The 16,649-nt window shown below is 40.2% G+C and overlaps 1 protein-coding gene across 1 annotated transcript; it reads left to right on the forward strand.

The window, feature by feature from the left end:
• The first annotated feature begins 513 nt into the window (after positions 1-513).
• Positions 514-13,882, forward strand: spmip7 (sperm microtubule inner protein 7). The gene is given in 10 exon segments (XM_087849779.1): positions 514-949; positions 3,794-3,891; positions 6,703-6,770; positions 7,183-7,321; positions 8,347-8,414; positions 8,512-8,553; positions 8,833-8,940; positions 10,064-10,144; positions 13,001-13,124; positions 13,126-13,882. Coding segments are annotated over 10 exon segments (1,176 nt in total). The 5' UTR covers positions 514-528; the 3' UTR covers positions 13,153-13,882.
• Positions 13,883-16,649: the final 2,767 nt, after the last annotated feature.

Here is a 16,649-nt window from a genome sequence, read left to right on the forward strand (position 1 = left end):
AAAAGCGGGCAACTTTTAAAAAGGAGGGGGTTTAAACGGCTCCTTACCAATCACGGGAAGTAATGTGGCGTTCTCCGAGGAGGAGACACACAGTTCACTAACCCTGAGGCTGGGCCAAGTCTTCCCTTTATCATTTGCCACTAAAACAACATTTGTGTAGAGTATTTTTCCAGGGCATGGCTGACTAAATGTTTTTATGTGGTCAGAGTGATAAATCAGTAGGTGTAGCTTGCCAAAATATAGAAGCTCAGAGGGAACATTATTAGTTATGAAAGCTCCCCTGAAGTGAATCAGCGTGGTGTGGCATCCAGAATGGATACAATGTGATGTTTTTAGACCTTTGCTCTATTATATTATTACAAATACAGAATAATGTGCTCAGGTATGTGAAGCTGCACGTCCACGCTCAGCACACAGGTCTACATGTCAGTAATTTGATCCGAGCAGGAAACGAACCCAGTCTCTGGGCAACGAGCGCTCACTGCACAAACTCACAGGAGCCTTCAAGGAATTTCCTCCCAGGCAGTAATGACTGCAGTTTTGGATCCCTTCAAGCCTTTTTCCTCAGAGCTTCACGTCATCAGGCGGTTGAACTCCAGTTTGCAACGAGATGGTAGGAGAGATAGACCTAACACTGGACATGTAGGCTCCCTTAGACTTCAGCCCCCCGCTGAGCACGTCACCCTGGCTCCTTTGCGAGATGATGTCCCCCTGTTGGACCCCTGCTGCGGTCAGCTGAGTGCTGGAGCTGAGGTAGTCCTGGGCCTCAAAGGTCGAAAGAAATTCATAGATTTTGATCATGTCCCCTCTGCTCTGTGGGTCCCTCCCGGTTTCAGAGAGAGGCCTCAAACAACCCCAAACCTCTCAGTGGTGTGTGTAGACCTGAGCGAGGACGAGGCCTGGAACTCCAGGAGGATCCCCCATGCGGCTCTGAGAGCAAGACTGAGTGGTAAAAAACAAACAAACAGAAGCATATTTTAAATACTGTGCAAGTCAGAGCCTTGAAATTGGATAGTTCATCTATTGTTGAGTGATAAAGGCTTGATTGCTAACAGGGCAACTACCCCTAGAGGGAAAAAAAACAAGCTGAAATTTTGTCAAATATGAAGACCTTTTGCTTTTCTTTATCTCATATGGGAGTAAATGCTCCTTTAAATTTGTGCTTCGATGTTTGGAATTACATAACGTTTGACTATATTATATATAGATATTATCTCAGTTGTTTTTTCACGATGCACCAAATGAATAACCAACAATTGAAAAAATTAAGTGTCAGTTTAATATATCGCTTGCCCCCCCAAAGGAAAATCTGCTGAGCTGTTGCATTGTGAATACAAATTAAAAAACAGTTTAAAGAGTAAATTATCCCTTGGCTGAAAAGCTGCAGTATCACCACGCTGTCTGGTCGAGTTTCAAGGTTGTTTCATCAATCTTCTTGTTTTCATTGTAATGATTATGGATGATGGCTGCGGCAGGGTGACAGATCGAAACACTAGATGTTTTATTTTCATAAAAACAATTATAAAAATAAATTAAATAATGAATAAATGTATAAAATCTTTATATATTAGGCTCTACAGAAACAGTAATCAAACAAACAAAACATAAAGCACCCACAATGATTCAAATTATTAGCTGTAGCTACCTGCTGTTGGGTGCTGCAGTGCCCCCTTCTGGTCACTTCATATTAGTGGTCTTCATGCAGGCACAGCGTGAAGTTCAGCGTGGAAGCCAATTTTACTCAAAAAATGTTAGACACCTGTTCAACTGCTCATTAATGTAAGTCTTTAATCAGCCAGTCAACACATTGATTATTGTGTAATTACATCTAAAAAACATAGAAGCGCGTTTGTGTAGCTTTAAATTGAAACTGAGCATAGGTGAGAAAGGTGATTTATTGGTGTCTGACAGGCTGGTATGAGTATTTCAGAAAAAAATTGCAAGTTTTACAGCGAAACTGAAAAAAATAAATATATTGGAGTATTCTTAACAAAAACTCGTTGTTTAAGTTACAGTGTGTAAAATCTTACCACTAGATGGCAGTAGATTGCAGTCAACTGAATTTTGTTTTCTTTCTCCTCCCAATTCAAGCGCATAATCCAAACTATGGTGGTCACTGCAGAACAAATATGTTTTATTTCTTTAAACTATGTCTTTTTTTAAATGATACTTTTCACAGTTTAGTCAGCCAAGAGTAATCAACAACATCCCGTTACAGCCATAGCCAGCTGGTGTGCGTGACTGTTTGTGTAAAAGATATTTTTGGACACACTATATTATAGCACATTAAAACAATATAAACACTTAGCAATAAATTAGTCATTTAAAAAAGGGCTATGCATGAATAAAATATTCAGTTTTACGTTTTTACCCCTGAGTTAACTACTGTTCATTTGTTGTGAGTGTTTGCTGTTAGTCCACTGTTTTCCTCAGCTGTCAGAGAAGTGTCTACTTTTATTTACTCTGGAGGAGGCTTTAACACTCTTTGAATGGGTCCAATGCCAACTGATGAGTGAGTGAAGCTTCTGTACAGTGATAGTGATACTGAGGTGAATTGTTGAGGATATCTTGACATTTTCTGTTGATAAGAGCTGCTGGGTTTGCTGCTGTTGGTGAAATTTAACATCAAAGTTGATCTAACTGTTGTCAGACTTGGACACTTAGTGAATAAGAACTCGTGGTAAATGCCATGAAAGCATGGATCCCTACATTTCGTATCAATAGCTCAGGCTGCTGGTGTTTCTTGGCAGACTTAGTGCCCCTTACATGAGGATTGTTGCTGATCATGCTCATCTCTTTACAACTAATACGACTCATCTTATGATGGCTGCTCTAGCAGGATAATGTGCCTTGTCCCAAAGCTCAGATAATCTTGAACTGGTTCTTTGAACATAACATTGAGTTTACTGTAGACAAATGGTCTCAATAGTCACCAGATCTCAGGCGAATAGAGCACTTTTGGGGAGATTCACATCAGTGATGTGCAGCTAACAAATCTGCAGCAACTGTCAACATGGCCATCAATAATGTTTCTAGCACCTTGCTCAATCTGTGACGGAACAATTAAGTATCTATTGTTACCCTAAAAATTATTAGCTTGTAAGCTTTTTGTTTTATAAAATATTAAACATTACATTACTTTAAGCTAAATATTGCTGCTTTTTTTTTTTTTAGCTAGCATTGGCTAGCTCTGAACAAATAATGCTTGGCTCATCATTTTCTTAGCGCAGTACTTTCCACTGTAAGTTAAATTTGTTTCATTCACTCTCTCTCTTTTTGACATTTAAGCTCCCATTACATTTTTACAGTAAATATGCAAATATTAATGAAAGCCTTTTGTTTACTAACGGACTTAAAACTGCTAGCAGCGCTAACTGCCAGAGCTAGCTTTTGAAACAACAGCTCGGCTCATTTCATGTCATAATATGGTTTTATAACATATATAAAAGTTATTCTGCAATTAAATTATTACAACAACCCAAAGCATAAAATACCTGGAGCAGCTACTAAAGAGCATTGGTAATAGGTAGTTGGTATGTACATCTCCAGGCTAAATACTGTATAATTAAGCTTAAGCTGGCATTTGTAGTCTGTTGTGTGCTCTGTGCCTGATGGGTAATTAGAGGCACGACATCCATACACATCCAGACTGGGAGCTGGTCAGCAGGGACCATGGCTGTTTGTTGCTCCAGGGCCTGCTTGCAGGGTAATTTGACCTTGAGGGCAGATACTGCTGTGCATAGTTATAGTTCACAATTTGTCAGAGAATGTATTGTTGTTGTGTCATCCTAAGGTCCAAGTGATCTTGTTAAAATTCAACCTCAGTCACTGAGGACACCAGCAACAGTGAGGATCAGTAACAATCTGCCTGATACACATCCTGGAAATCAGGTGAGTGATGACTGACTGAACTGGTTTCTGTACTGAAGTGCAACTGTGTGACATCTTCAATTTGCTTGTTTTTGCCCAAATGAGAAATGAAAGACTTCACACATTAACAATTCATCAGTTTTCCCTCTTCAGTTTTCCCTCTGAGCACATTAAAGTTGTGTTGATTTATATACTAAATCTTACTACAGTGCCGACGCTGGAAACATTTTGGTTGAACTAATGCTGTTGGCTTGCTTACTATCATTACACTTCATCACAACTGCTGTATTAATCACTTTCCTATCATAACACAAGCACATATTAAGTATTAAATCAGAAATGCGTACCTCACTTACAGTCTCATCACACCTCATATAATACTGCTTATTACGTGGGCAGGTTTTCACTTTGAGGACATAACCTTGCTTTATTATTTTGTTTCTGAAACTGCTAATTGAAACGTCCATAATTACCTTGACACACATTATTGTTGTTTAAGAGAGGTCTCGCAGTGCTCAGTTATTGCAGATAGGTATTTTGTTCAGTGAATAGAGACTTGATTAAAGCCTGCATTTAAGTAGTGTGAAGTTCAGGATCACAGTGGTGATAATACATTTTTAGTATGGAAGTTAACACATGCGCAGTGAAATCAATGGACCTTGTCAACTCTTTTCTGGCAGTACAGTGATTGATGGCCAGAATATAAAAAGCTCCAGGGTGACAGATTCATGATGATAGTGTTTTATCAAGGTTTTATTGAGTCATCTTCTCTTTTATGTATCTGCTAGCAGCAACGCTCAAGGTCACACATATTCACATATTAGTTTTCAATACAATCCCTGATATCTACAACAAAATAATTGGAACAGCGCAGAAAATACTACAGGATGAGTAAAAAAATAATTATATCAGACAGCAGATTCCATACAGCTGATGTTATCTGCTTAGATCGGCAAACAACTGATATTGGCTTATTAGTTATTTGGTGATCTAAGTCAGTTTACAGCAGACGATGATAGAAACACCCTGATGTCCACAAGAGGGCACGCTACAACTTCTCTATTGGGAACACAGGCTTTTGGAACATTACAGACATCCCAACCAGCTGATCTGAGCAGTCAGCCAGAGCTGAATCCACCACGATAGCCTTTTAGTCTTCTTTCCTCTCCTGTACTGCACTGTGCTAGTTTTTTTTCCTTTCGCAAATATAGTAATGTAACATCCTCCACATACTTCTACTAGCTAAAATGATATATATATATATATGCTATAATTAGTTCAAACAGTCCTTTATACTGGAAGCTGGGACTCACGAGAAAGTTCAAGATACAATATTATCAAAATACTTCCCTCATTATTCGATGTTATTGCATTTTTATTTATTTTTTACATTTTGTGATATGCTGAGTATTACAACAGGTGTTGCAAGTTAGGTCCTCAGACTTAAACTTTGTCAGTATCTGTTTTATCCAATAAGATAAACTTATCTCACTTCTGCCATATCACACTTTCCATAAATGTTGACATAAGATGAGCCAGTCCGCTATCAGTCCACTATCAGTCTGTGATAGAGTGGGGTCAAGTTGGCAGTTACATGCAGTCTGTTTCTGATAACACAGAAATTAAGTGTAATAAACTTTTGACATAACATAGCTTATAGTGTCTGCATAGAAATAAATACACAATGAACAGAAATGTATATTTAACTGTTAAATTTGCTACCTTCTTGTTCAAGAGGAAGATAACCAGAATACAACCAGCCGGCAGCCAGTTGAGTCGAGTCCCCTGGAATTGTGCTCACGCAGACTGATAACAGAGGTTGCCTTCTATCTGGTGATCTTCGCAATCGCCTTGCAATCAAAAGTTGTCATGAGTGTGCAACGGCCTCAAGCTCTGAGCAATCATTTGGTCACCGCAAGTTGCATGTAAAACAATTTAATGTGGTCACCAGGCAGCCACCATTCTTTGTAGAAAGAAGGATGTTGTCCTATTTCTACACATGTGACTGAAATTAGTTGGCTCTGAATTAGGTGGTAGCTAGAATGTTTTTTTTGGTGGAGTCTACTTTATACTCTTATTTCATCTCCCTCTTTAACTAAAGGAGGAAACGCCAGTTTACTTTTGCTTTGCATTTGCTATTCCTCTGGTTTTGCTGTGTTTTCAGCATTGTGTCTACACGCCTCGTTCTTTTATGCACAAAGCTGCAAAACCAATAGAATCTGAATGCTGCCCGCTCATGTGTAAAAACGTCAAATACTGCGATTGACTCACTCGGATGCACTTTGGAGTGAATATAGGAATTTGTGTGTCTTTGTTTTGCATTAGTCATTAAGAGAACATCCTGATATTTTGTGCTTTTAGGCACACTCAGCTTTAGGGGTGGTAATTACAGCCTGTTTGTTGGTCACGACTGAAAGATCTCGAGCACTACTGGATGGATTTCCATAAATTTTGATTCAGACGTCATTGACCCCCGTAGGATGAGCCTCATTATCCATTTATGTTTACTTGATGAATCTGAGCTCAGATGAATTTTCACCGATTGTGTCAGATTTCCTGCATTTATCAGGGGTAATTTGAAAGATCATTTGGCTGGTGCCATCGCTAATTAATGGTCTGATGCCAGGTGAGAATTTAAGTGAGAAATTATGGTTTTTAATAGCGTTTTTTAAAATAATGGTTTTCAATAATGTTGAGTATAATTATATTAATAATAACAGGTAAAAAAATAAAACCTACACTCATCATTAGATGTGTTAAAAATACATACGTGAGCCTCATGATTTCCAGTTGAACACGATACTGATAAATCTTCTGATATTGCTTTTTAAGGATCCAGGAGTCGGGCGGGATATCTCACCGGCAGTTCGACACTTCAGCTACACTTCTGCAACACAGAGGTCAGAACACAGGCACCTTTAATTGGCTCCTTTCAATAATAATAACATCGAACAAAGTTTACCTCCTGATTACTGATATGCGAAGTCCACACACGATGTGGTTGCTTTGAGGGTTATCGGGAGGGAATAGGTTTGATTTTGTGCTCCGTTGATGTCATCAGGGAACAATGCGTCCTCTTGTTGTGTTAATTACTCTTTAATGAAATCAGGCAAATGAACTGTAGCCTTGCTTAAAGCCTCGGGGAAGAATCGGCTCCCCAGTTAATAAGCTGTCTAATATATTTTGTGCAACGAAGGAGGCTGGTTAAGAATTCAAATTAAAGCAAATAACTTTCGGGAATCAAGTTAATCAATTGCACTCAAGGCACTCGGTCCACATGTCTAATGGCCAGAAGTCCTAATTTCTCTGCAGGAGTTATGAGGACGCTGGATGGATTGCAAAGGTACCGCGGCACTTGAAGGCACCAGAAGCAACCCTGGAGAAACTGGCAGACCCAGTGAGTGAGCGTGCCTCACTGAGGCGCTACAACAGCCGACCTCAGCTGTGGCAGGTGAGCCATGGAGAGTGTTTGCATGTTGGCAAACACTGCCGAGGCATGAGCTCTGTTTTCTTGGCCCCAGCAGAGGGCTTCTGGGGGTTTAGATCATTCACACAACTGAGGGAAATTGGATTTTTGGATGGTTATTGTTTCTCAAAGGCAATTTTCATAATAACCCATGCATAGGTGTGCTAATATTTTGTATTTGGTTTTAATAAAAGTGATAAATGTGATGAAGAAATGCAGTTCATTACCTGTCAGTCTTGACCTTTTGGCATACAGTGTGTGTAGCAGGGAGACTGAAAGAAGCAGATATGCAGCTTAATATTTCTGTATTTCTCTCCTTTACGTGAAAAGGCCAAAATAAATCTGGTTCTCCTGTCTGGCATTGATGCCGTGGATGCTGCTACATCCAGCAGCTACTTGAACTAACAAATTAATTTGATAGCATGCCCCAAATTTCTGACATTTCAGTTTTTTTTACATCCTATAAAGCATGACATCCAAAGGAACATAAAAACTCCCTCGCTTTGTCTCACTTTCTCTGCAGTGTTTTGACTGTGTATATATATATATATATATATATATATATATATATATATATATATATGTGTGTGTGTGTGCATTTTCTTTTTTCCCACCGCATTGATCCAGTTTGTGTAGCACCCCGCCAGCAAACATGACTGAACACACCCTGGTGAGCCACACTGTAGCACTGGGGTAACGTGTTCCTTCATTACTGTGAACACATGCACTCCAGTTCATCTTTGAGCCAGTCTCACATTGGACTGCTGTTTCACAGTAGCTGAAAACCCCATCGTTAGTCTTTTTGTGGGATCAGTTAGAATAAGAAAAATACTCGCAGGCCTATCCTTGCTTCACATGAGTGCGGTAAAGATTTTAGTGTTTGATGCTTTAGTTTAGGGGTTAAAACATAAACACTGCTGCACATGTGCTGTACCTATTGTGTTAAAATAAAGGTGATCTGTAGATCAGTAAATTGTGATGAAGCGGTGATTGTTTCCATTCTTTCTAAGTCTGTAGGAGCTGAGTGGAACAGGCGACAGCTTCGACTGAGGAATGAGGCCAAAAAACCAATATCTTTGTAAGATTTCATTCATCAGTGGGAGCTCATTTTCTCTATTAGTCCCTTTTATGATGCAAATTTGTCACACACCTTCCTGTTTTTTTGGTTTGTTCAGCTGCAGTACATATCCAAGATCAGGTCAGATCCCTCTGTACACGTGAGTATTTTATGTTTGAGCTGCCACCACACAGAGTACTGTACAAAATCTTGGGGTCCTTTAATACCTGCCACATTTATTCTGCTGCATGATGTCTTTAACCTGCTGCTACCATGAAACACTGAGCAACTTTAAACAGAAAATGTTTTAGGTGATCCTGTTTTGATCCTGCTATTTTCTTAGCGGCGCAGTATTTTGTTTGAATCCAGCTACTCTGCATATTTTCTCTGAGCACTGACCTTTGCGTTCATTACTGAGTGGGCTCTCGTGTATGTGCAGTGGCACCGTCGGCTCTGAGAACATGGATAACATTGACAACAAGGATGAAGACTTCCACCCACTGACAATAAAGAGGAGCGTCGTTCTTCCATGCATGCCGACAGCACGGTGAGACTCGCTGTCATTGTACACATGAAGAGCGTGGCATGTGGAAAAAAGCAGAGGTTTTTTTAATGGAAATTATTCTAAAAACAAAGTGGACTTAGACTGTGAAGCCTGTTAGTGTGTTTCTTATTTATCGATGGACCAGTATAACACTTTTAGAATAATTATGAACTTCATCTAAACAAGTCTGAAGCTTCAACAAATAACCACTAGAGCATTTTAATTGGTTTATTTCAAACGTAGTTAGTCAATTTGCACAAGTGTATTGCTATTGGCCAGGCTGAATAAAACATCCACCTTGTTGACAGGTGTTTGCTTTGTTCTCTGCTTTCCTGTGAGCGAGTCATCTGCAGCACTCTGCCCGTCTTTAGCCATCATCTGTTAAAATGTCCGCACAGACAGGGAGGAGAGCAAGTCCTAACTTGTTATTCATGCTGTGCATGTCAAGTTAGGATTGATTTTTTTTTCCAAGTCGAAGTGTGGCTCCTCTGTGGACTCGTTGCTGCACCATCAGTTGGAAAGCCAACAAGCAGGGAGCGTCACATTTTTTGCAGGCTGCAGTTCAACAAGTGGAAATAAGACATTCCAGATCTCACCAGATTTCACCTTGTAGGGAATTCTAATCTAAATGATCAGTCATGTGCATGGCGCTGACATTTAGAAGTGTCTACGGTTTTATTTTTTGATCTGCTGCTCTGAATGCTTTTATTTTGCTCTTTTTTTTTAGCTTCCTGTATTGTTTCCAGGCTGAAACAGCCTGTTGGGGCTTGGTAGAGTGCTGAAAAGTGATGCAAGGATCAAGGTAGCTTGGAAACAGGACCAAGATACTGTCATGCTGTCAGTCTGTTTTCTGATTTTGTTGTTGAAATCTCAACTTTAAGCACTAAAGATCAGTATGGCGAGGTGGCAGGTGGTGGTCGTCCTCATTCAGGATAAAACAAAAATGAACCAGAAGCAAAAACATGCAGACCTGATGGGTTGAATGCCATCTACACACACACACACACACACACACACACACACACACACACACACACACACACACTTTTTTTTTTTACATGTCAGATGTAAAAAAAAATGTGTTTTTTTGTCTCATTGTGTATATAATATCTTTTCCTTGTGCCAGCCGAACCACCATCCCTGGCTACACAGGCATGGCTGCCTATGCTGACTCTGCTGCTCCTGCAACTTCTGCAAGCTCATCTGGGTGAGTCTGAATGAAACTCTGATAACAGACTTCCGTTGTTATTGCTAACTGATTATGTCCTATAAAATATAACATTTAAAAAGTATATAATATATATATAGTCTGTATTGTTTATCTTGTCATCTTGTGAAATAAGTAAGTCATAAATTTGTGGGTTGATTGAGTTTATCATTTTACTATTTTGCACACCTTGATATTTCTTTCTCCAGCATTTTATCCTGTTAGAAAAAAAAAGCAAACATCACAATTCTCCACTAGAGGGCGGTCTAATGCAATCCATAGACATGAGGTTGCACTCTTAACTTCACCATACAAGTGCCCATTATTTACTGGTGTCTATGAAAATGTGACTACAACTCGCCACAGTGGCAGAAATACACACAAATGACAATACTTTCAGCTTACCTTATATATCAAAGTGTAGCCAGAGCAAATGCCTTTATTTGAGCTTGAGACTGGCCCTGGGAGCACACTAACTCCTGAGGTTAAGTTTGTATCACCCCTAAGAGTCAAACTGGGGACCTTTTAGATGTGGGGTGCACGTGTTAACCACTACACCACAGAGCCAAGCAAAATGCAAAAAATATGCATAAACATGCGTGCAGTCTGGAGAAAAATAAACCAAAGAGCATGAAATTAGTAAAACTGAAAGAGCGGACACTGTTTTAGGGAAATGGGCAGACAAGATAAAAACAGTGTCAACAAAACAGCTAAGAGAAATAATATAAATCCTGAATAATCACCATTTTCTAATGCTCCTACTTTTTAATTTGATTTGTTGTTGAACTTTATCTTTTTTTGGGTGCTGTACATATTTGAGTGGCATTGCTTAAAAGCTTAGTATACCTTATTTTTTGCATGAGTGGGCAGGTGAGGTGCAGGTTAATGGTCAGTTGGAAAAGGCTTCAGTAATTGGAAATGTTAAAAAACAGATTAAAAACAACGGCCGTCATTCCTAAAGACAGACAGGTAGGAATTTGAGAGATGTTATATGTGTTGTAGGGGAGGATTTCACTGATGATTTTCTAAAATTGAGCAAATTTCATCAAAAGAAACTGAAAAGGTTTATTTAAAAAGGAAATCTTAAGGTGTTTAATTCCCAGTGCAACACTGAAAATATGTGCGTTGACACGAGTGAGCCCCTTAACACTGGAAGTCCCAGGCTTTTCTAAGCCCAAGTCAGCCAAGTGGAAGCTAAATTGGCTAGTTTTTTAGCATCAATTCATATGTAAATTAGGTTGTTACTGAATGATTGCCGATTTCTAACTGCCAACTGCCTCTTTGTTAGTGTGTGGGGGTGGGGAGCTGCTAAAAGCTGTGAACTTCCTTTCCTGTTGACGTCAATGAAATTGTCATCTTGCAGGGTCTAATAGGCTGCTGGTCAGCAAACCTGTGAAATCCACAGTATAACCCTAACCCTGCAGTATATTGCAAGTAAACCTGACAAGTTTGGGATCAAGTTTTGGGTGGCTTGCGACCTAAAATCCAAGTACATTTGCAATGTCTTCCCATATCTTGGCAAGGGAAGTACATTTGCAAGAGAGTTGGCTCACTCTCATATGGCTGGGAAGAAGGCAAGAAAAGAACAGTTGCTTTGGACACAACCCTCCACACCTAGCCCTGGAAAAAGAGCCATGTGTTAGGTCAAACACAAATGCAAGAACAATCATGCCACTGTGCGATGTGTTCACTGCTACAGATACACATGTGGTAAATGCAGACTACAGATACCATGGCAGTGCCAGGATAGTGAGTGATTGCTGAAAATGTTGAAATGTACTCACTCACTTTTTATTATTATTTGTAAATATGTGTACAAATGGTTGTTTTTTGTTTGTTGTTTTTTTTTTTTTGTACTGTTTTTATCAATAAATCTCAGCAACAAAGGAAATACACCCATGTGTGTTGATTTCTCCCTAAGATGGCAAACAGAAACACAAGTTTCCTTGTGGGTTGGGGTTAGGCTAACCCACAAGGGTTATTACTTGCAATATAATAACCCTTGCAATATACTGCAGGGTTAGGGTTATACTGTGGGTTTCAAAGGTTTGCTGACCAGCAGCCTAGTAAACCCCGCAAGATGACAATTTCATTGACCTCAACAGGAAAGGAAGTTCACAGTTAGGGGTTAGGCTAACCCTAACCCCTAAGCCCTAGCCTAACCCTAAGGGGTTAGGCCAACCCTAACCCCTAACCCTAACGGCTCAGCACCACCTTATTTACATAACAAAAGCAGCAGTCCACCGTTCAGTTCAGGATATTAGCTAAAAGCCTACCTGCCATTTGGCTGGTTGGCGGGTTTTAAACGTAGAAAAGCCAAATGGCTGCTCTCTGGGAGTTCCTGTGTTAACTGTGCAGAGCAAACATGGCTCCACTCTGGGAGTGTTGGCTGTCTGTTAAGGATGTGCAAACCTGTTTCCTAGTTGGGCCCCAGTTTAGCGAACTTTACCGGCTTTTGGAGCAGGCATCTCCAGATGGCTGAATCCAGAGCAGCTCGTGGTAATGGTGGTTTTTCACAACCCAGATCCATTTTCCTGGTGCCTGACACCCCCCTGCGATCTGTTTCCTCTGCTGATTAGGCTTGGCCTCCCATTTTTTCCCCCAAAAACAGAAAAAAAAGACAAGCTCTTGGATTGATTAACTGTCTGCTACAACGGTCAGACATCCCCGGGATTTTTGCTCACTAACGCTCACTCATAACAGAAGTGCCTGAGGGTTTTTTTTCCTGTCAGTCTGCAGCAGCCTTAGCTGCTCGGTGTTTCACTACGAAGATTAGCGTTAGGTTCTTAGATTTTTGCGTCATCTAAAACAACGTGTAATTCAGTGACTCATAGATATCATTACATCTTTTCACAGAGCATTCGAAGAACTTGGAACTTCTGTTTTCAGGCACACAGCGCCCCTGTCCAGAACGGTGACCGCCGTGGCTCCCTGCAACCCCTTCATGAGACCCATGCTTCCTGTCTGGTGCACGAGCGCCACAGCAAGACTTTAGACAAACGAGATGAGAGAAGGGCTCGAAGGTGTCAGCTTCCTATTCACGCCATCCAATCTGTTTATATGAATACATCTACGATGATGTGATGTCAGTGAGTTATTCAGAGTGAGTTAAAGAATAATGAGATGCCCCATTATCATAATTTCCCTGATTTAGATGAGTGGTTTTCTAACTCTGGGTTGCATTGTCCTCTTAAATATTTGCTCTCTCTCACTGACTCGCTTGCTTGCTCGTTTACTCTATGTGTGTGTGCGTCTGTCATGAAGGGCAAAGAGAGGGGCGAAATATTGAGGAAAGTCAGGATTTTTAGCGCTATCGTTACATTTTTAACAGTATACAAATTACGGCAGCTTTACAGATCCATTATGACTAAACAGGCTAATCTGCATTCAAAATGCTGTCTGTGGGCTTCAGTAAATACATCGCTTAGATTTCTGTAGATGCGACTGTAATGCACATTGACATTATTATGATGTGCCTGGCAGCAATAGCTTTATGTCTGCGGTTAGTGCAGCTTGACGCTTAGACAGGAAATAGGGATGAGATGGTTTTCCTGTTTCTCTTCATCTATACTTTGTTTAGATTTACATTTCATGAGGATTTTGTACTTAAGCACAAAGTTGATACACGTGAGGACTTTGGGTTGTGTGATCACTAATATGTGCATCTTTTCTTTTTAATTATTGTATATTTAGTGTCATTTGTGTTTTATTTAGCTATTTATTGTTGCACTTCCAAAAAATGAGGGCACTCAAAAGAGATTTAGATTAAAAATAATAATAATAAAAAATGTTTTTAAACTGAGAAGCCTAGAAAGTCCTAATTTTTGACATGAAGACTTTGGAGGCAAAAGTTACTTACTGCTTTAATGCTGCTAACCTCACCACAGAACAGCAGCAGCTCGCTGGCCCAAGCGAAAGCATGAAAAAAACATTACCCTCACACGTAGGCCCCTGACCTCTGGACAGACACATTTGACTCCCAAATATAGACTGAAAAGAAATGTAGGCAAGTCTGCAAATATCATCCATTGTGTCTTGTTTAATGACCCTAAACTGCCTTTGAACTCCGTCAGTCCTGTTTCATGCTGATATTTGTCCAAAGCAGTCTTTACACAGCGAGAAATATGATATCAGCTCTCCATCAAACCCATCACATACGAAGAACTGCACAATTTCCACATAGTTGTCAAAGTAACAGAGCATTATTAAGTGCAGTAATCTCTCTCTCTCTTTTTAAAAAGATGTTACCAGTTAATGCATCGCTGAGAAAATTGGTAAGTAAAGTGAATTATGTGCATGGAAAGGTTAAGATTTATCCCTTTTCCTTTATGCTGCTGCGACTCCAGTGAATCTAGAGGCAGCAGCCTTCCTTTTGGCACGATATCAGCTCACGGCTCTGTTGGTGATTGATGTCTAACAGCCACAGATTATTATGCTAAACAACTTATGCTAAAAAAAAACAGCTGTTAGTTTTGTTAAAGCGAGCCTTTTCAGTTGTAATTACTGTTGTTTTGCATTAATTTTATGACTTTTGAAAGACACTAGAAAGTTGAGGAACATGTTAGGCGATTAACTCCTTGGCTTTCTTGCACAGTTAGATAGCAGGACTCTCTTAACTGCTTAGCTTAGCGTACAAATGCATGAAATTGCAGAGGACAACGGCACCTTTTAAAGCTCACTATTTAACCCCTAATAATGTGGCTGTCTGCAGCCATGTTTCCAGTATTTATTTCACCTGGTGGTACAATACATATTCAGCGTACAACACGACAGTGGTAATAATCTTGAGAGTGAGACGGCCTCACTGTATAGCACCCAATTTACTTTGTGTTTAAGACCAACAAGACTACGTAAGACTTCTCATAGCAATCATAACTCTATTTGCTAAAAACCTCCTCCTCCTCCTCCAGCTTAGATTTTCCAGCCTGTGGTCTGAATCTCATCACCGGCTCCTTTTCAAAACAGGCTCACAAACACCATGATTGATTCAGCCACTATCCTCCAGGATCTCTCAATGCTTGCCCGAGCTGCAGATTAATTTCCTTTTCCTCATCTTAATTTTTACTCATCGCCGCTCCATAAAAAGGCTAAATGTCAAGCATGCCTGACTCCTTCTAGTGACACGTCTATTCCAGCAGATAATTACCATAAGGAAATTGATGCTTTAGTGTGCAGAGGGGAATTTAATTTACTCTGACATCCTCGCAGCATAATGCATTCCTAAAGAAAGAGAGTTTTTCACTTTGCAATTGACTTTTTAGATAAATTGGACTATTTAATGTGATTATCGGTCTTGAACGTCTTTGACTTATTAAGGTGTTGAAACCAATTAAGGGTTACATGCTGCTCATGCTTCCAAATGTGAAACAGTGAATACTGCTTAAAGATCCATGAAATAAGAACCGTCCGCAGCCTATTGTATGTTAGTCAGCCGGCTACATTGCCTGATGATGTTTTGAGGCTTGCTAGATAATGATATTAATTACAACAACATGGCTTGCTTCAGATTGTGGATTAACCTGAGAGAGCAAAAGGTTCTGTGCAGTTTGAGTCACACTCCATGCATGTCGCATGTGTCATTTTCGATGCTACAGAGTTATAATAACCTTATAAAACCTTGAAGTTTGAGAGCATTTCCAAACGACCAGTAAGAATTGAACAAGTCAGGCATTAGAGGGAAGATCTGAATATTGATCCCACTTCTGTTGGTACTTCTCTAAAATTTCGGCTGAAGTGAAGCTGCTGTGTCACTGAACGGGACAGCATCTCTTATCGCAGGCGATCACAGCCATGAACCGACATCTTCGAGGTCGCCAGTAGCGCTGAGTCACATTTTTTGTCCCAGCCTTCCCTTTGCGCGACTTCTGGAGTTAACCCATCCTGCAGCGTGTTCACACCTTTGCATGTCATGCGTTAAAACGGACCTTACAGAAGAAAAAAAGCAGCACCGACTGTGAGGCTATGAGGAAGTCAGCGAGCATTGCTGCAATCCATATTATGGCCATGAAGACACAGCAGGCCGCATTGCTCCTGCCCAAAGTTCCTCCTTTTGCAACCAACTGAATGCTGTGTTTCTTAGGAGATAAGGGCAGCCTCCCGCGAAAGGTGACTCAGCAATCCAGCCACACGGCCTCTCCTGAGATAAGAGCCCTCTTTGGGGCATGTGGGACACTGGGAAAAAACCGCCACAAGGAGAAAGTGAAAATAGTGGAGTATAAACTATCACATATTCTGTAAAATGAAGTGCAAACTCGTCCAACTTAATCAGTTAGGTTCATTTATACATGTAAACACAGCTGATCAAGCAGGGGTTCAAACTGAACTACATTACAAGCTCCGCCATGAGATACTAGTGACGGGACATATCTCAAATTGAGTTTTAAAGTCGACGGTGGTGTGCAATTCCTGTTTTATTTGGAATTTTCTTCATTTTCAGTCCAAAATGTATATTTATTTGAACAAATTCAGACTCCATATGTGGGCAGTCCGCTCTGGAGTCACCTAT

The sequence above is a fragment of the Neolamprologus brichardi genome, chromosome 13 (assembly GCF_056152115.1).
Source record: "Neolamprologus brichardi isolate AB-2024 chromosome 13, ASM5615211v1, whole genome shotgun sequence".
In the NCBI taxonomy this organism is placed as follows: Eukaryota; Metazoa; Chordata; class Actinopteri; order Cichliformes; family Cichlidae; genus Neolamprologus; species Neolamprologus brichardi.